At 38.0% G+C, this 21,941-nt stretch overlaps 1 protein-coding gene across 1 annotated transcript; it reads left to right on the plus strand.

The window, feature by feature from the left end:
* Window positions 1–350: 350 nt before the first annotated feature.
* LOC113093287 (teashirt homolog 3-like) lies at window positions 351–12,624 on the plus strand. Its single transcript, XM_026259088.1, has 2 exons — window positions 351–1,005; window positions 7,882–12,624. The coding sequence occupies exons 1-2, from the start codon at window positions 966–968 to the stop codon at window positions 10,896–10,898; spliced, it is 3,057 nt and encodes a 1,018-aa protein (XP_026114873.1). The 5' UTR covers window positions 351–965; the 3' UTR covers window positions 10,899–12,624.
* Window positions 12,625–21,941: the final 9,317 nt, after the last annotated feature.

Genomic DNA, 21,941 nt, shown 5'->3' on the forward strand with positions numbered 1-21,941 from the left:
GAGGTTTTCTATTTAGTAAATTTGATAAAATATATTTGAGATATCTAGTTAAAGTGCACTTTCAAATCAGTTTTAATATAGTGTAGCCTAATGATTATAAAAAAACGTCTTATTTCGATGTAAATAATTAAAGTCAATGGATAATTAGGAAAAATACATGTTAACCATTAACCGACATATCATCCATTTGGTATAGCCTGTGCTTAAAAACACTAAACACTGCTGGTTGTTAATGTCCCCCAAAAAACATTTTTTTTTCCTGCGTGTGTCCATTAAGAGTTAAGTCACATCCTTCCTTCCTGACAGTGTAAGCGGTATTGTTAATGTCCTCTTAAGTGACATATTGGCAGTGTCTCAAAACCGTATGAGCTGCCTACTTAGACTGCATTTTGGGCGTTTTGTGAGCACGGGAGTGACCGATAGGAGTAGGCTACACGACGCGTCAGTTATTGTTTAGTTTTTTTTTTTTAAATCCACACATGATGTCTTTGGTTGGTTGTGTCTCTCTTATGTCTCATAGCCATTCGCGTTGTCGAGTTTAAATGGCGTGTAATTTCTATTTACTTCTAATTTCCGATTTAAAATGCTGTGTTCATCGCCAGTCCGTTTCACAACATCTAGCTGTTTTGGACGCAGCCGGACGTGTGGAACGCCTCTTCACTTTTTGTGTTTTGAGGGGATCGGTTGCCGCGGACTTTTGAGTGATGTGACAAACTCGTAGCGAGCGAGCGCGGTTTCTGTCCTGCTGTGCAGTTTTCCTCATCATTCCAACAGACGGGCTTTAAACAAAGACTACAGATGAACACGGAGCACCTTGGCTTTCCTCTATGCCTAATGCGAAGTGTTGTAGCTTTTGTGACTGCGCCGCACTGTTCTTTAATGGTGATACATCTGGTTGGGAGCACATAGCTATCTTTGAATAGTGTTTCAGGTTGCGTTTATAGACACACAATCTGCGCGCAAGTATGCCGAGGAGAAAACAACAGGCGCCAAAACGAGCGACAGGTAAGTTTATCTGAACTGATTTTTAAGATGCTCGTTTGCATCTGTCCTCTTGAGTTTATTTTCTTTAAACTGTTATGTATGCTACATTTGGTTTATAGTGCCTGCAATTACAAACTACCATAAAGAACATTATCTGGGTTGGTCTAGGTTATATAGGCTCCTAATCGTATTGGCATGGATTTTTATTTTCGTGTATAACTAATTTCCCTTTTTTCATTGTTGATGGATACCTTTAAGCCACAAAATTCATTTTCTAAAAAGATACTTGAATACAGCTTTTGAATTATGACCATGCTTTACATTTTTAATTACAAGTCATTTTGATGGAATTTGTGTGTCTAAGGTGTAACCCTGGATACTGTAAAAAAAAAAAATACTTAGACACTGAGAAAGAAAGAAAAGAAAAATATATTTTAAAGACATTTGCTGAGAGAGATCCTGAATATATAAGTTATAAGTAATTAGACTTTTTTTTTTTTTTTTTTTTTTATGGGGCAAAGCAGTTTTGTTTAAAAAATATTAATATTTGAAAAACTCTGTGGCATGACAAACAGCCAGGAAGCCATTTTGTTGTCATGTGACAAGAAAAACATAAAGGAGAAAGGACCCATTTAGACTCTCATCTGCATATTAAGGACATTAAGTTGTTGTTCCTTTGGATATTTGTTGTGAAAAGTTTGTTGTTTGAACAGGACAAATGGACTAACCCTAGTAAAACTTAATGTTTGGAACTCAACATGCATGATAGAAAAGTTAATATAAAATAAATAATAATTATTAAAATAATTAAAAAAAATTTTTTTTTATGTGTCCTTTTTATCAGCTCAGATTTGTGTCTTTATGCATCATCACTGACACATACATACATGTAACCATTTCAGACTTGTAACTTCTGTAAAGAGATGGGAACTACTGAAACGGCATTAATGTTAACTAAAATATTATCTGTCAGCCTAATAAAATAGATCCTATGCTATGTTCTGGGGCATTTTTATATTTATAGCAGAGCTCTTTGAAACAGAGATACAAACCATTATTATATATTCTTCACTGTTCGTGTGTGTGTGTGTGTGTGTGTTTGAGGCACAGATGATGTGGAGTTTAATGGAGGGGTATGGCTTGCTCTGTTAGACTGGCCTGTCAGAACAGCTTTGTCTCATGTTGGATTTAATTGTTATCCTTGTGACAGCCTCATCCATCAAAGGCTTTAATGGTCAATCAGAGCAGGGCCATGTGAGTGCTCTCCTTCTTTTTCCCATAAGCTTGCCTGAGCTTTTATTTCATCAGTATGCTCATCCAAACTTCACTCATGGGCGCTGTGCAGAGTGGTGACCGTGTGGTTTACAAGTATGAGTTTATGGTTTACAGGTATGAACAACACATTTAGTGATGTGGTCACAGACTGAGCCACTTAAATAAAAATGTTACTTTTAACTTATTGATTCTGATGCATTGTTTCTCATAGGTGATGTAAAGCTCAATCGCGATCTTGATCTTTCATTAAGACGTCTTGTAGGTGAAATGTACTCTTTCCCCATCGTTCTCTCTTGCCTTAAAGGTTTGCACATCTCTGTGTAAATTTATTTTTTGCTTTGATTAATTTGAGCACACCTAATTAGCTGTAAACTTGATTGATTCCTGACAGATGTAATGATTGGAGTTGACAAGCTATGCGTCTGTCTCCAAGTCATATTAGGTTTGTGCTGTCTTGATGTAATCAAGTTGATATTAGTCACTCCTGCTGGCCTTTCCTATTGCCGTAACCCAATTTAACACCTTTCTGTGACATATGAGCTTTCTGGTGTCTGTCTTGAGTCTAGACGATTCTGAACTGTTATGAGAAGACAAACGTGTGTGGAGATGCAGTCCTTCTGAAATTAATATTTTCATCTGTCTTTGAACCATATTTGGAATGACAGAATAGACATTAAATCTATTTTGAGAGTTGTACTTTGCCTCAACTCTGTTAGTTAGATCTCTCTTCATCTGTGTGTGGGTGGATAATGTGAGTTAATTAGACACGCCTCCGCAAATCCCATAGGCCACCCTGGCCAAAAAGCTTCTCGCTTCTCAAACTCTTTTGGGCGCGACTCCAGGTCCTGCCTTCTCCCTCTTTCTAAGGGTAAAATTAGTCGCTGTCAGATCTAAGGTGCGAGGCAGGTCATCCGAACAAGCGGCCATCAGTCATGCATGGATGTGACGCAGGAACGGGGCTTGATTGTGGTGGTGATGAAAGGGCAGGAGGCCCACCATTCCCTAATCCCAACCAGTGTCAACATACCTCTCCAACCAGGCATGCCTGCAATCACAGCCAACAAAAATCTGCTAGAACACCATTGATTTACACAGCAGCTGAGACAAAAGATCAAAGTAATCAAACACATTCCTGCGTACTTGTGCCTTGAATACATGTTAAGCGTCATCTTAATCATCATTTCACATAAAAAAATAAAAAATATATATTTCAAGGAATTAAGTTCTTATTTACAAATATTATAAATTATTAATTCATAAATAGTTTCTGATGAGTCAAGCCATATTAATTTATATTTCTTTATCATTAATGTTTTTTTATTATTATCATTTGATTTTAAGAGAATTATTGACCTTGACAGAAGTTTTTTTTTTTAATAAACAGTCAAGCTAAATATTTTAATTTTACTAGAAATAATAATAAAAGATGCCATATATATCTTCTAATTAAATGTTTTCTTAATTGTGATTATAAGAACAGTTGTATCACTACATGCCCCCACAAAAACAAAACACTGACCTACTGTCCAAACTCTCATTTGAACTAGCACTCTATTGTGGTTGTAAACTTATATGAATGTTACTTTGTTGTGTTGACAATGAAGAAATCAATCTTCTGTTAAGAAGACAAGAATCCATCTCCTTTCTCATGGGAGGTGGCTTTTAGCTGGCAGTCCATTTTAGAAAAATGAGTCAGTCTGGTCCTCAGGGGTCCAGAAACCAAACCCTGGTGGAGAAGATCAGCACAATGCCAAACCGTCAATTACCCTTTCAACAGAGCCGTTAATCACACTGCCACCCTTTACTTCTGGCGTCCTGACACATGTCATCTATCACGCAGGCTTTCCGAGATGCCGAGGGAGGGAAGAAAGAAGAAATATTTTTGAGAATTAGACAGAAAAGGCTGGGAAGAGAGTTGGGAAGTCAGAGATACAGGTCAAATGTATAAAAGCAAAGTGGAGGCGGTGCTGTGTAGTGTTTGTTATTAGACTAAAAGAAAGTGACACATGCGAGAAAATTTTATAAATTGTTGAACTGCTGAGTTAAGCTGTTGGGTCATAAAGCCCTGTTTGGGTAGAGACCTCAGCCAGTGACAGACAGATATATTGCGTATTGAGCAATTAAAGTAACAAATAAGTTGTAATGTAGCTTATGCATGATCATTTTTACTTTAGGGTAAAATAGAAATTTTCTCCTACCAAACCACATTTTAAATCAATCCATCATCCATTGACTTTATTTGTCAAGAATGCACAGTTGTGCATGCATCCTCCTTTGTGTGTGGGCATTCATGTATGTGGACATTTGTGTGTTCATAAGCGCATTCCCGTCCAAGCTTAAAATGACATGCATCACTCAAGCTCAGCTGGCCTGTAAATGAACTCTAGTGTTCTTTCCCAAAGCTCTAGCCCTGCTCCATGATGGATGCTCCTTTAAAGAAAGAGATTAATGAGAGGTAGGCGGCTTAGAGGACCATTTATCACAGTGAATATTATTTGGATGGTTGTGTAAGCCTGTAACCTGAGAGTTAGAGAGGCATAGACAGAGCACAGGGTCTTGGATGTCCTCTCTATGATAGATAGCTTTGCTTTCTCTCTGTGTTTAAGAGACACCATCTGTCCACCGGGTGGTCATTGCCGGATAAGATTGGGAGTTCAGTATTGCATTCCCAACGAATGCTTCCAGTATTCTCAGTGAACCCAATTCCTAGTTATCGGAAGCTTATTAAAGGAAGGTAACTCAGGGACAAAGCCTTGCTTGAAAGGTTGGGGGTGGGTGGGTTACAGTCTGGGTTTTTTTGATGTTGGTTTTTGCCCCCAACCTCCCCCACCTTGTCCCTGCAGAGTAGAATTATGAGTACCATCCATCTCATGGAGTTCTTTGATGCTGGGCCATCATCTCAGCAGCTGCTGGCTTAGATACACATAGAATTGTTGCCAGTCACTCTTGGCAGCTGAGGCACATCAGACACACTGTTGTCAAGGGGGAAAAGGAATCAAAGGCACACGGAGTGATAATTAGAGAGACATCTACCCTGAAAGGACGTTTGTGGTCAGTGGAATTCCAGTCAGCAGAGACCGTTTGCTTTCCCACATTTACTGTAAATGGTCAGTTTTAAGTTTCTCTAACAGAGAAAGAGAAACAATACAGAAAAGGAAGAACACGCTAATGTTTGGCATGGGGGCATCTCAACATGTTGCCTGAACGCTGATTTATTTTGGTCAAAGTGTCATGTGTTGCACAAAAGTATGGCCTCGAGCAAGAATAAATCTCACAGTCAACCTCAATCTGTATCTTACTATGAGGTTGTGTGTGAGTCATGTGAGTTCTAAGGATGAAAAGCCACAGTATTTATGAACCGCAAAATTTTAAGTTGAGCAATCATCTTATTGGTTACTATTGCAAAGTTACCTAACAAGAACAGTGTATAGCGGTTAAATGCAGTGATGTCAAGATGAGCTACCTGATTTTCACTTGATGTAAAAATTTGATGAACGAGATAGTTTAGAGGATCACACTAGATGAGATTTACAAAATATGCCAACTTTGAACTATAATCATGTACAGTCTTAGAGTATGCAATTATGCATGCACATTAAACAAATGTTATTATGTATAGAATTTTGTTTCAATTTAAGTGTCATTGGTGCTGTTTTTGTCTATAAGGTGGAGGGGGTTAATGATTGATCATATGGAGACAAATATAGTTATATATATAGTAAATATAGTTACATTAATCACATTAGGCAAGTGCCACTAACGTCTCCTGGATTTTTGTTCTGCTAGAGCTCATTGCACACATCACATTTTATTAGTTTAATTAATCACCCAGGCTGTCAATCAAGCCTTTTGAGAATAACTGGTTATGGTAGGTGCCTCCTGAGATGGATTATAAATCATTCAAGGTTAAAGATTGTGTTCAAATTTCATGGGCTTGGGACTTGGTACACACATACACATTTGTGAGTGTATATGGTTTCTTCTTAGGTTACATTCTGAGGAGTATCTTCTGAACATTTCCACCCACAAAAAAACAAAACAAAAAAACAAACAGAAAAAAAAAAGTAAACACTTGTAGTCTTTGGCATTTGTGCGAGAAAAAAGCTATTTGCCATTGTGGACCCTCAGTGTGTTAGCATAATTGTCTCAGGGATATGAGAGGGCAGGAAAATGATCGTGTCATTGTAGTTACACCTGGTTCACCCTCTTTACGAGCTGCTTTGGAGTTCATGCCAAATCAGGCCGTTCAAATGACATCTTTTGATCAAGGCTGTCAGGCATGATCAGAGGAGATTGGCAAGTAATGGATACCTAGTGACAATCCAAATCTACAGAGGGGATAAGACTGGCCTGCACCTGCCAGTTATCCTTTAGAGACCCTATCCTGCAGGCCGCTTGGCTGACAGCCAGTGAGAGGCTAAATAAGAGAAGCGCAGGTTTGTGAGATTGTGTATTATCATTTGAAATGAGAGCTATTTGTGCTTTAACGTTCTTGTCAAGACTGTGGTGGATCTTGTAAGAGAGAGAAAGGAAGAGAGACCATGCGTCAATGCATTTGAATCACACATGTGGCGGCACTCCATGTTAGCTTGTAATGCAAGGCCTGCTGTATTTTCAAACATCTATCATGTCAAGCGTTTTCCTTTTGACATGGGCAACATAATCACAAATGTGCACACAAACAAGAGTGAATAGAGTGGAACAGAGACTGGGGGGGGGGGGGTATGGCTTTCAAGGGGGCATTTGTTCCACTTACGGAGTCAGAGTGACAGTGTCAAACTAGCAGGGGACAGGCTGTCAGGAGACTGGATCGTCAGTCCCGGAGGACAGTGGTGGTTGGGCTCTTTTGAGGGTGTGAGGACAGCAGGCAGAGAGAAGGGCGACCGTGTCCCCTTGGATCTGTCATCTGGAGGTGCTCGAGCAGACACCTTTCTCGCAACATGTCACCTGTCCAAGGTGAACAGTCGTCAGGTGGGATTCAAAGTGACAGGTGGCTTATGTGCCGCCATCTTATGCCATTCCCCTTAACCTCTCAATCTATCTGTCCACCTTTTCCCTTTATCTTTTTGTCTCTTCATATGTGCACAGGTGTGTTGAAATGTGGAGAAGCGAGCCAAATGGCAGCAGGTGCAGCCTCTTGTAAATGGCCTGATTATGTGCTTAACAGTAAACAAATATATAAAATTCTTTGATGTTCATAGACTGTACCAGACTAGTTCCCAATCGTAGTTACAGAACAAATCTAGGTTATTTCTTGGTCCTCTGAAATTTGTTTGTGGATTTTCAAGTGCTTATGTGCCATTCAGAATTGAATAAATGCCTTTTAGATTCCAATTACATTACAGAAATTGATTTGCATTTGAATTGTGGTAGACAACAGGATACATAATTGCAATTCAAATGTGAACACAAGACTTTGACTTTTGTTGGCCAGGGTGGAGGAACACTTCATTTGAATTGAATTGCCTGTATTGAACAATTCCAGTTCAACCTCTGGTGGGATGTGGCCCATTCACTTTATTTTCTAGAAGATTTTCATTAGGCTAAATTATTGTTTTGTTTGTTTACCTCATTCAGTGCAATTTATGTGGCATTAATTATTTTCTTTTTTCTCCCCTCTAGTTTATGATTCAGAGAATGTTAAGGAAACCACCATACAGACTGAAAGCACTGGAAGTGATTGTGCAGTGACCAAGAATAAACCGCACTGTGAAATTGATTTTGGAGAAGACTTCAATAACCCAGTGGATGAACAAGATTCCCCCACTCCTGAGCTGTCAGGTCATGATGTTGACAGTGAATCTCAATTAAGTGAATCTAGTGACCCCACGTCAGATTCAGACACCACCCTGATCAAAAATGAGGAGGCCACAACAGACTTTCTAAAAGACCATTTTGTGGACTCAGCATGTATTACAGACAGCCTAGAACAGATGAAGGCTGTTTACAAAAGCTTCCTTAATAATCCCTACTGGTCCTTTTTGAGCTTGAATTCCCCTAAAGCACATGGAGACGAACAGCCGGCCAGTAGCAGTGGTAGCAGTAGCAGCAACAGCAGTCCTGGACGCAACAGCTATGACTGGCATCAGTCTGCTATCGCAAAGACACTCCAACAGGTCTCTCAGAAACAACCTGCTGCACTTGAACCAAGTATTTTCAAGCACCGCCAAAGTACTAAACTCTACGGATCCATCTTTACCGGTGCTAGCAAGTTCCAATGCAAAAGCTGCAGTGCATCTTATGACACACTGCTTGATCTCACAGTTCACATGAATGAAACAGACCACTACCGTGATGATAACCTTGAAAGTGCTAGTAAGGGTGCCAATTCATGGTCCAAGCCACGTAAGCGCTCTCTTTTAGAGATGGAGGGAAAGGAAGATGCTCAGAAAGTCCTACGCTGTATGTACTGTGGACACTCTTTTGAATCCTTGCAAGACCTAAGCGTGCACATGATAAAGACTAAGCATTACCAGAAGGTTCCTCTGAGAGAGCCAAGAACAGCAATTTCTGCTAAAATTGTGTCTTCATTCAGGAAGAGGGGTCCAGTGGAGCTGGGTGTTGCAAAATCTTTGCACACCGCAGAACAGACAAAAAGTCCCAACGGAGACCAGGCCAAAGATATTTTTCAGATGTATTCTGAACAAACCAACAAAGATGACTTGACAGATCAGAAGACAACCCGTGATGTACAGTTCAAGTCCGAGAACCTCAAATGTATGGAGTGTGGAATTTCACATGACTCTGTGCAGCAGTTGAGTGCTCATATGATGTTGACCGGCCACTTTGTTAAAGTCACCCAAACATTGCAAAAGACAGAGAAGCCTCCTCATCACAAAAGTAAGCCTGTGAAGTCTAAGTCTGGTACACCATGTTCTTCCCCTCTCTTAGCCACAGGAATCTTGGAGTCATCGTCCCTCCCATCCGTAAGAACTAGGGGCAAGAACAAGTCACAAGAAATTACTTCTCAGAAAGATAGCGTTTGCAAGGAGTCTGCAAATATAAATGAAGTTAAGCAGAAATTCAGCATATCATCAAAGTCTGATTACCTAACTGAAGATGATCTAAAAGAGAGTCCTAAAATGGATTTTGATATTCTAAAGTCATTGGAAAATACAGTAACATCGGCAATTAACAAAGCTCAGAGGGGTGCCCCGAGCTGGGGCGGTTACCAGAGCATTCATGCAGCTTATCAGTTACAAAACCAACTGAAACCTGCTCTAAACAACTCCGGCTTTATTACTTCTTTAAAACAATCAGCTGGTAGTCAGGAAGGCCAGTCCGTAGACAAAAGTCTTTTGATCCCTCCAAGCACTCCATCAAGATCTTCCACAGTTAATTTCCAGGAGGTGGACAAGCTGGACAATAAAGTAACAGAAGAGTCTTTTGAAGTAGACAGTCAATTTAATGACTTGAATAGGCAGGGATCCCCACACCGGCAGCTGCTGAATTCTAAAGGGATATCGCTAATGTCAAAATCTCCAAGTCATGAGAGCGTGGTAACATCTGTGAGCGATGTCTCTGAGTGTAACACAAACAAAAAGGAAATTCAGATGCAGACACAAGATTTAAGAACTCGCCTCACCTCCACTTCAGATCTGTATGATGATGGTGGTCTACTCTCTGCTCTCCCTGAGCCAAAACAACCCTCTGTCAGTCCTCTAAGTGCCCTTCAGTCTGTTATGAACCTCCATCTGGGTAAAGCTGCCAAACCAGTAAGATCTGTCCAGGACCCTATGAGTATGCTTCTTAGGATGAGCAACAGCATGGCTGAAAGGGCCGCTCTTGCCGGTCCATCTGGACACTCGGCAAAACGTAGCCAGTTGCATTCTGACTGTCATGAAATTTGTGGAGACCAACCCATAGACTTGTCCAAAGGAAAAAGTGAACAGGGTCTCAAAGCTGCCGCTCTCCCAGGCAAAGCTTTGAGTTCCTGTGTTTCTGATGCATCTGTGAGTGAATCAACTAGTTCCAAAATCGTAACACCAGTGAGTCCTTTGCGTGAAAATGCCCTCTCTGACATATCAGACATGCTGCGCAATCTCTCAGACTCTCAAGTTTTGAAGTCCTCGACACTTCTATGTAGGCCAGAGCAGTCAGAAATCGAGGGTTCCCATACTTCAGATGAGGCAGAGGATACATCCGTGATGCATAAACGTAAGGGAAGGCAGTCGCACTGGAAACCCCAGCACTTGCTGATTTTGCAAGCTCAGTTCGCATCCTGCCTCAGGCAGACAGCTGATGGAAAGTATGTGATATCAGACTTGAGCTCCCAGGAAAGGATGGTCATATCACATATAACAGGTCTATCAATGACAACCATCAGCCACTGGCTGGCCAATGTGAAATATCAGCTCAGACGAACAGGCAGAACAAAGTTCATAAAGAATGTTGACTCAGGACACCCAGTTTTCTACTGTAGTGAATGTGCAACACAGTTCCAAGCTCGTTCTACTTACATATGTCACCTTGAGTCCCACCTTGGGTTTAAAATAAAAGACTTGGTTAAACTTACTTCTAAGGATCTAAACCAGAGGATTACAAAGAATTCTAAAAGCCCTCCCATAAAACCCATGATTCCCGCTGTACTGCCAGCTAGAGGATATCAGGAGCAATTGCCACCAGTGCCAGTGCTGTAACATACATAAAAACATATAAAACAATACATTTAACATGGTATGGCAGGAAATGTATTGTACTCCAAGTTGAGAACAGACAGTAGGATTCATACACCATTACTTATATATTGTTGCATTAACAAACCCAATTGGCCTTGTAGGTTAAGCTTTTCGATCATGGATATTGTAATGGTCATTTAACTTTAAAAACCTGTTTAAAGTTAAGGTGGCTTTCACCAGCTTTACCAAGTAGATACACAGTATAAGAAATCTATTATATATAAAACTGTCTTAACATTTTGAACATTCTTGAATGCTCATGATGAACAGCTTTTGGGGGGAAGTTTCTGTTCTGATTAGAGAAGAATGTACATTGTACATAGATAAACTATGTTATGTTATGCATATCTTCTAAAATATGGCTTTGAAATTATTGCCTGTGCTTAATACGTAGTGTGTTTGTGCTTAATCTGATTTATTTATAGATATGTCTAAAGAACTGTATATATTTTAATTGTCTTAAACATTTTTAAAACAGTTTTGTCAATGTAAATTGCCTTGACTTGTTATTTTTTACATATATTTTGTTTTCTCCAAATATTTGTATCACCTGTTCATTTTTATTCTAGCCAGATTTGTTCAGGCTATTTAGTCAGACATTTTTGACACTTTTTTTCTTTTATTTACATCAATTTTATTGAATGTTAATACATTGAATGAGGCATGCCATCTATATGTGTATATGTAAATGAAAAAAAGAAATCTGTCATGGGCTCAGAATCAGTAATCTTTTTAAAGAAAGAAATGCAATTAGGAAAAAAAAACAAAGCCTCTTTGTCTTTTTTTTTTCAAATAGATTTCACATTTAATATTTTTAAACTGCATAATTTCAACCTAATATCAGTATTCTAATAAAACCATTATTTTTATTAGTCATCCAAAATAGTCCAAAAACACTTTTTGTCCCAAGAATGCATACTTATGTCTGTATTGACTCTTTGTCATCTTGTGTCTTTTTGTTTTGTTCGTTTGGTACCGTGAATTCAGTGGGGTAGTCACGCCTCGGTGGTAATAAAATAAGAGAGAGAAAGAGAAAGAAGTGCTCCCTGTCAGAGTCACATCAGCCTATGTCATCGCTCTAATGAATATCATCTAAATTGCTTTGTGTATCTGAACAGTTTGGATGTCAATCTAATTTGAGTGCATGCACTGATGGGAAGGGGCCCAGACTAATGAGAAGAGAGCTACGTTTGATAGTGCAATAAGCTTCAACCTGATCAGACAAGTTTGAACAGGAATTCTGACACATGTGTCGATCCAAAAAAAAGAAAAGTTGACGTGAAAACAGTAGCTTGAATTTGATGAGAAATTCTGTACTGATTGTACTGGCGTCATCCTTATTTCTTCTCTGAAAGCTTGTCAGACGTTAAAAACTATAGCATATAGGTCAGAACCTGAAAAAGTGACATATCTCAAACATACATTTTTATAAATATCTCAACATTGAACCTTGTAAAGCTGAGTTCCATTTTAGTATAAATTGTAGTGTTGCTTTAGAGTCAATTTTAACTAGAAAATAAATTGTTTACTGAGCTAGCACAATCTTCATCTCATCATGGCCTCTTGGAAGTTATGTTCACCCAGTACTTGAGTGTCAGTTCATATTGTGACCAGCCCTGAGTTGACGTGACAGTGTATGACAGCTCCAGAGCACTCATGGGACAGAATCTAGGTAGCTGCCCACAGAGTCCACAATGACTGAATTATTCTCAGCACAAGGGTACGGGTTAAGGTCATTTTACTTTTCTTAAAGAATGGGAAAATTGTCATACTGCTGAAGTACAGTCAGTTTTAATTATGCTGGACAACATTTATGCTTAAATGTTTTAAAATATTATTTAAATGTGATATTGTCATGGAAGGTCATGAGTTATAAATTTACGCAGTATGAAGAACTATGGTGCATTACATCAATTTCATCCATCTGCCTAATAAACTTAACTAAAGAATGTTGTTACAAGTCCAAAATATTTAACAGCCGGACAGGGAATATTTTCAGCAGCTGAAATTCTATTCACTAACATTTCCCTAAACAGCTGTCAAGAGCATTTTGGCATGATATCACAGATTTGCAAAAGACACTCGTTTCAGGGCATTACACCATACATTGTTAATTTAATGCATGATGACACGACCAATTATAGTTAGCTACACGCTCAAATAGCATGTCAAAAGCTGTGTATCAATCCATTTGATCCTGTTTTCCAACACCTTAAGTGATACCTTAAGCAACATTTCTGACTAGGAGCGAAGTGCTGACCAAGTAAAACGCTTGAGAGGAACACACTAGCTGATCTAGCTATATTTGCAAGAAAAGTAAGGTCTAAAACAAGATCTGTTGGTGTATAAATAAGAGCACATATTTCATTTTTATACACTAGAGTGTACCAAACAACCGTCAAGAGAACCCAAGTTGGAAATCTTACTGAGCAGTAGTTTTTATATTCATCCAGTTTCTTTTTATTTTTATTATTATTTCTTACCTCTCTTGACAGAGTTTAGCAAGAATTTTTCTATTCAATATGAGGTTTTGTAGGGTGGCATATGTGACCCTTTAAACCTGGAAATAAATACAAAATTGCAAAATAGTTCAAACTTTGAAAATGAACAATAAATATTAAAGATTATAATTTCATGACATTTAACAGAATAGTATTTACTAGTAGTCTCAAAACAAATGTTTTTTTTTTTTTGTCTATCTTTTTTCACTTCAACTGACCTCATTTTTGTCACGATTTCAGAAAGAAGCCGTGCATTGTAGCATGCTAGCTCTCTACCGTCGCCAGAGTTTGTCTGACATGGTGGCATGACTTCTGACGTTGTGTATTCAGAATGAACTGACAAGGCATCCACTCATGTTCTGTCAGGGCTCATTGGAAATGTGGTAATGGTCTCGTCCCTGTCCATCGTCCGTCTCCGCATGTCTCAGCCATATGCATAGGTGGAGTTTAGATGCGACGTCCCAGAAATGCATGAGCTGAGTGCTTCATGCGACCTCCTGGACCGCGGTAGCCATCCAGAGATGGCAGGGGACACGATTCAGTATGACACTCCTGGTTGGAGCTGCCAAACTGCCACTTCCTGTCCTCTTTATTCACACGTTGAGGGAGATGAAATACAGTGTTTTGAAAATCACTGATCAGACATCTGTCTGCTTGTCTGGCCTTTCTGTTTGACTGCCATGATGTTTGGCCACCTCTCATTCAACGTCAGTGCCAGCTCTGATCTGCATTACAGAGCAGCAGATACCAGCCATGTGCTACTGCATTTAATGGCCAACTCAGCCATTTCTATACTAATTAAGCAAGTTTTTCTTTTTTTAAAGAACAAATTAATTAATTTGATTTCCTAGAGTCAATGATTGTTTAATTCTGAGAAAACGGATGTAACATCAAGGTCTAGTGGTAGTATAGTAGTATAAAGCTTCACTTTAAAATCTGTCTAAACCAGTAGGAACCATGACTTTAGTCAGATTATACGATATACTGAATTTAAAGAGGCTGTGAGGGATAGACTTGGGTCTGTTCACACAGAATGTGATTTTCCATTCCACTACACTTAAAGGGATATTCCACCCCAAAATTACAATTTTGTCATTAATCCCAACCCCATGTCGTTCCAATCCCCTAAAAGCTTTGTTCAACTTTGAAACACAATTTAAGATATTTTGGATGAAAACCAGGAGGCTTGAGACTGTTCCATTGACTGACAAGTAAATTATAATATCAAGGTCCAGAAAAGTGTGAAAGACATTGTCAGAATAGTCTATCTCATCTGCCATCAGTGGTTCAACCGTAACATTATGAAGCGACGAGAATAATTTTTGTACATGCAAAGAACAAAAAAAAAAAAAAAAAAACTTTATTCAAAAAAACTTTATTATAAACTTTATACAGTCTTCTCTGTGTCTCTCTGCATCACTGTAGCAGCATTTTGGAGAACATCCGCTGAATGCATACTATGTACGCTATTCTGTGTCAGCCACGCTGTTTTCGTTCAAACCAAATTGTAAATAGAATACATAGAAAACATATTGTATCTTGTGTCGCAGCTGACACAGAATAGTGTACGCAGTTTGCGACATGGGGGTAAGTGATTAATGATAAAATGTTCATTTTGGGGGTGGAGTAACCCTTTAAATTAAAGTTCAACTTTTAAAAGCACTCTTAACTCTTAAGGCATTTTACTAATTTCCCATCTCAAGTTTTTCAAGGCAAATCATGTTCCGTGTGACGCTTTAAAAAAATGTAAGTTAAAAGTTGAGTACCACATTTTTAGAACACCGTGTCATGCACAGAACATGGCAAAAGATGATAGCCGCAAACACTCACACATTCGTCTAGCGCAATTACACAGAAAAACAATGGAAAAGCAGTTCAATGAAATGGTAAACGTTCTGTGTGGACAAACTCTTACAGTCTTTACTTTGGCACGCACTATATACTGTTTCTAGATCACCATTTTGGTTGCACTTTATTTTACAGTACGTGTACTAACATGTACTTACAGTGTATTTATCTAAGAAAGTTTTGGTAATACAAGGTAACTACATGTGGTAGGGTTAGGTTTAGGGGTAGGTTCAGGGTTAGTAACTAGTTATTACATAGTTATTGTAATTACTATAATAAGTACATAGTATGTACACGAGGAACAGGACTGTAAAATAAAGTACTACCACCATTTTTTTTAAATATGTTTCATCAGCTGAAGAATCAGTAAGTTGTTAAACAACAGTACAAACCGAATGAACTGACTATACTGTTCCTCACAGTCTTGTTTTCATTCCTGTCAAAAATTAGATATGGCACTATCCTGACAAAGATGTGACTGATCATTACTTCAACCAATCAATCATATAAGTTAAATTTTAGTTGTAGCCTTCTCATATCGTTCAGACAGCGTAAACATTAACACAAACCCACCCGCAGTCTCTCAAGCTGCTGTCCCATACCTTCAACATGTTAGTTCAACACAGAAAAAATGACAGAGACGTGATAATGTGTTGGAGAACACACACACATACATCTTCGCAGACAGACATCAAAGAGGTGCAGAATCTTGTCAAAGCTGTGAACGTCAGCCTGTGTGCTCGGCAGGGTGAGTCTTTCCCTCATGAAAAAATGCCCCAATAATAACATGAGCTGGAAGACAGAGGTGTCAACTCTGTCCATCAGCTTGGTTTCAGGATATTATGAAAGAATTCACAAAGGAAAACATCTGTAGTTATATTTTTCATAGACAATGACTCATTGTGCGTTTATAAATGCTGAACAAATTAACCCTTGTGCTGTGCTGAAAATCAAGAAGAAGAAACAATAGAAGTTTTTTTTTTTTTTTTTAACTGATTGGTCGTAGGGCTCATTTATCAGAGCCTATGCACCTCAGTTTCTGAGTGATCATTTTGGCAATGTTCACTCACCAAACACCATTTTTGGGTGGTTGTTAATGTTATACCCTGTGTGAACAAAGTCAATAAGGTTAGTGAAGGTTTAACATGAAGGTTAAACATTTAAATAAAGATAAAATACCATTTACTTCCACAATAACACAGTATTGCAAATCTGAATAAAATTATTTCCAAGATACAACGTGTGCATGTATCTAAAATGCATATTATCTGAAGACCAAAAATTTCTTATTTTAATATTATTTATATTTATTTGTGAAGTTTTAGTGCATGATGAAGTTTACTGCATGAGTTAAAGTCTGCATGAACATGTAGGATCATATGACCAGACACAAGGAGAGGAGCTAATTTTGACCATACCAGAAATGTGTATGTAACATGTTCCACTGATGCATAGGGTGGCTTCTTCTTTCCACCAATGTATGTATGTATAAATATACCAACTGATGTTAGCATGAAGTATACATTCTATTTTAAATAAACCAACATGTTTCTGTACCTTGTAAGGAACTTGGTCAGTGGTATATAAGCTATGGTCACTGTAAAAGCTTTAGAGAAACTGAGAAACTGAGAAACTGAGAAACGGAGAAACAGAGAAACAGAGAAACTGAGAAACGGAGAAACAGAGAAAGAACATACAGCTGACAAAGACAACAAGTTTCTCTCCTATGTCAGACAACAAGTTTCTCTCCTATGTCAGACAACAAGTTTCTCTCCTATGCCTGATACATATGTCAATAAAGATTTTTGACAAGGCAACTGGTATTCGGCCCTGTGATTGAATTATAAGGGGACAAGACTGATTTTGGATCAACATTATCCCTTCATAAAAATTCACAAGAAGAATTCCACCTGGTCTTTGTCTTATGGCACAGTAATCTGACAAATCAGCTTATTTCCACTTAAACTTGCCTTAAAAGAGAGTAAATTCTTATTAACAACTGTGCAATTTATATAATGAAATGACTCATAGAAATTACTAAATGAATAGTCATACCATTTGTATAATATTATCATTATTGTCTATTTTTCATGGAATTCAAACAGCCTTGTAATACTTTGATGTGTTTGCTTACCAATTTCAAGAATACAAATATTTCAGTATTTATATAATAATTTGACGTTTGATTTGTGAAAAAATAAAAAAATGTAGACAGTGAAATAAAGTATCACTATATATATATATATATATATAGAATAACAAATAAAGAATAACAATTGCAGAAAATTCTGTCTACTGTAGCTGCTGGTGTAAATTGGCATGTGCATATAGAAAAAGTAAGATTAAATGTTGCTATGTAAATGAATAGATAGTAAGATTCCTCTCATCGCTTTACATTTTCTGTTTATTATAAAGTATGTAATATAGTGTAACTATCTGAAAATACCGTTTACTTTATTCATTGTTGCTTTAGAAGCTAGCTAGTAACTACAACAAATGTATCCTGAAATAAACAAACCCAAGCAGCAAGCGCAACATGCTGGACCATGCCAATGTGATCTGACTTGACCCTGTGACAGGTGTATTTGTCAAGGATGAGCCTGTCCCTCTCGATTTCATGTCATGTAAATACACAGGAGACATGAGTTTCCATTCACTGGACTTTTGCGTGGCAGGAATCTTTTTTTAAGTCAAACATATCCAAAGGGAAAAAAAAGTCGTTTACTCTTTGGATGATTAGACAACAATTCGACGGCAAATATCATAGATCATGATTAATAATCCACTGCAGAGGAAACATGAAATGCAGACATCATTAGCACTGACTGTTGCAAATGCTGCAAAACCCATTGTGACACTCTTCTGATTAATGCGAGCTGGCAGACATCAGCGTCAGCTTTAATCTGAAGCCGATGATAGGCTTTGAAATATGGCCAGGATATTGTAAAGTCTTTAAAACTGTGAATGCCTCATCCAGACAGATTTAATAGAACCTTCCTCCCCTGCACTGACCCAATCATGGGATTTCAAATGTGATATATAACAAAACGCAAGACAGTCATTAAATGGCATACTGTATGTCCATTTTGGGAGCATATACTTTAATAGGCTATTTGATTTAATCCTCATGTTCTGTTGAGATTAACTTCACTGTTGTCATGTTTGGAGTATAAGTGTAAGAACAATAAAAGCTAATTTAAATGAATGTAATTTTGTCTAGTCAAGTTCCTCAGAAAACCGTAAATGCAATGTTATTGAAGCTTTACGTCTCTTTTAAAAAAACAGACGTGCAATTTTTTTTTTATGTGATTGGTATCCTTTAAATTAACATTGTTTCTGTTTGGGGTAAATTTAACTGGGAGCATAATCACTCTTAAGAAGAAGAAAAAAATTGAATCTCAAAAGCCAGTCAAGCAGTAGTTCTCATCCAAGGGGCCAGGGCCTGTTAGGGGGGCTCAAGATGACTTAAAATGATTAAAAATAATACAAATCAAGCATTAAAATAAGTTACAACTAACATTTATTGTTCATTGTTTATTTTAATTACTTATTTATTTTCAAACTTCTCCTTAACAACTGTTTTTTTTTCTTCGATGAAACAGATGCTATTGTCTTGAAAAAAAAAAAGGATACAGTGGGGAAAATATTTACTGGATCCCCAGCTAATTTTCTAAGTTTGCCCACTTACATAGAAATGAAGGGTCTGTGATTTGTATAGTAGTTTTATTTTAATGGATAGAGATAGAATATGAACCGAAAAAATATAGAAAAAAAAACCATATGTTATAAATCGATTTGCATTTCAGTGAGTGAAATAAGTATTTGATCCCCTACCAACCAGCAAGAATTCTTGCTCCCACAGATTGGTTATGTGGAAAACAGATTAGTCCTGCCACTTACTCCTAATGTCAGCTCATAAGATGTATAAGACACCTGCCCACACAATCTGTATCTTCCATTCCAAGCTCTCCCACCACCATGGGCAAGACCTGAGAGCTGTCAAAGGACGTCAGAGACAAGACTGTAGATCTGCTCAAGGTTTGAATGGGCCACAAGACCATCAGCAAGAAACTTGGTGAGAGGGAGACAACTGTTGGTGCGATTATTTGGAAATAGAAGAAATACAAAACAACCATCACTCAGACTTGGTCCAGACCTCAATCCAATAGTAAATCTGTGGAGGGAGCTGAAACTTGTAACTTTCAAGATCAGCAGGAGATCAAATAAATATTTCCCCCATTGTATATGAGGAAGTCTCATTTTAAAAGTGTAATTTCCAGACCTGGAAAAGTCATGTAAATTGATAAAATCTCCAAGGGAATTTCTATAACGAATACACTTTTTCTAATTATACCAAGCTGTAAGTATTTCATTAGTTTAAACTGTGAGAAAAAATATCTATGTTTTTAAAAAGGCCCTGACTATATTAGGCTCCACACCAACGCACAATAACATTCTGTTTATTATAAGCATTTGTTGCAGGTTTGTCATTCGCCGCTTTGAATGCTCAAGCTCTTCAAAGTAGGATCATTATTGTTGGCTGTCATTGTTTTTATAGTTCATCAGCTGCAAAAAAAGAAAAGAAAAAGAAAAACCATAATTACAACAATATTGTATTATATATTTTTTTTATTTGATTAAATATTGCATATTTTTGAGCTATTAAAAACCCCTAACAAAACATGAGGGTTAAGTAGTATGCTGTACGGATACATATCACCACCTAAAGTTGAAGGTGGAAGTGAATTACAAGAATAACTTTACTATCCTCTGCATTATCAGAAAACACAATTACTGTTTACTGCACATTTCCCTAGATAACTCTAAATGAAGAAAAGTCCTATAAAAAGTGCATTGTTAACAGAAAGTTCTGAAGTTATGAAACCTGGAGAACATACACCACGTTTCATCTGGAGGACTGTTAATGTAAAGCTAGACCCCAACCCACCACCACTACCCTCTCTCACATCATCATTCACAAGAAGTGTTGCTATGACAATAAGATATTGACAGGTATGACAGAACTTTGATTGCAGTGTCAGCCTCCGAGCTGAGGCTCGTCATCTGTCAGGTGTGAGCAAGGCTCTGCTTACCAACATGGACGGAAGAAAGAAGGAATGTTTTAAAACACACATATAATGCCTTAACTATTAGTCCTGTATGGACATCATGACATCAAAATAAGCATTCAAACAACACTGACAAGGAAATACAGGTAGCAATAACACACAATGGAGTCTTATGTTCACCATTCTCACTTTGCTAACAAAAACCTGTGTGCCAGGCATATAAATGTGAATGCAAATGTAAACCTAAGAGGATATGGCTTTGACCAAATTTGACTTTTAAGAAAACTGCAAGAGAAGACAATGTGAATGGAGGAAAAAGATGTCTCCCTGCCAGCACAAGAGTTGAAAGCTTTGACGGGCACGTTTCATACAGGCTGACAGCTCTGTCAATAGCCCCAGGATGGCAGGTCTGATTGACAGCTAGCAGGTGGTGGCTGAATGGAGTTGTCAGGGCAACTGTCAATCAGCAGCATCGCCATGGAAACAAGGGAGGTAACACAGCTGCCCGTGGTGATCTATTGTTTTACCAGTCAAACACATGCCTCGTGGAACACTGTCTTTGCAAATCTCCAGAGTGAATGTAATTGCTTAACAATTTTATTGAGAATTGGAGTAGGCTATATATTTAGACCCAGATGCAAAACATGCACAGTAATGTAAGGAACAAGGATCCATCGCAAACATGAGAAAAAAGAAAGAACAGAAAAGCTCATTCTTTTCAGCTTCTTTCATACTACTAATCGCAGCCGAGCAAAATCCAGGGCAGGTTTGTCATTCGAGCTTGAGCATCTGGCTCCATTAGATGTGTTAACTACACAACTAATTGGTGTGTAATTGCCTTTAATAACGTTGCTTTGAGATGAGTAACAGATGTTTTAATCATGGGGTGAAATGGCCACTCTGAGGCACTATGGTTTGGAATAGTTGATATAATGATACATCCAGACTGAACACTTCGGAGAGACTCTGACCCCTAAAACGATGGATCAGCATGAGAGACCAGTTGGACATTATAGAGCTCATGGGCCCAGAAGCCATTATTAGTGCGATCCTTATCAGTGACAGTTTCAGTAACACAGATGCCCAAAGCTGTTGAGACAGTGGAATAAAATAGAAGGCACCACAGTGCCTCTAGATTTATTATTTACTGACACAGAAAATAATCTGAAAGCACTGACTCACGAGTGAGAATTAAAGTGACAGTTCTTTCAAAAATGAACATTTTGTCATCATTTACTCACTCTAATGTTGATCCAAACTTGTTTTACTGTATTTCTTCACAAAATGAGAGACATTTAGTTGAAAGTTCATGTTTGTCTTTTCAGTAAAATGGATGTGAACAACCGTGAACAGAGGTTGTTAAAAATTACCAATGACAAGCAATATACCAATGACTTCTATTTTTTCACAATAAACCTGCTAAATGACATAAAAAAAATAAACTCTAAGTCATTTTAACCACGAAGTGCTTGAAAAAAAATTGATTCTAGTTGATCATTCAGTCTTTTTAGACAGAAATGAATTGAAAGAACTGTTGTGTTCAGCCCAGCTGCTGACTCAGGACCTGTCCACATCCAAATGTCAAT

The sequence above is a fragment of the Carassius auratus genome, unplaced genomic scaffold, assembly GCF_003368295.1.
Source record: "Carassius auratus strain Wakin unplaced genomic scaffold, ASM336829v1 scaf_tig00214947, whole genome shotgun sequence".
Lineage (NCBI taxonomy): Eukaryota > Metazoa > Chordata > Actinopteri > Cypriniformes > Cyprinidae > Carassius > Carassius auratus.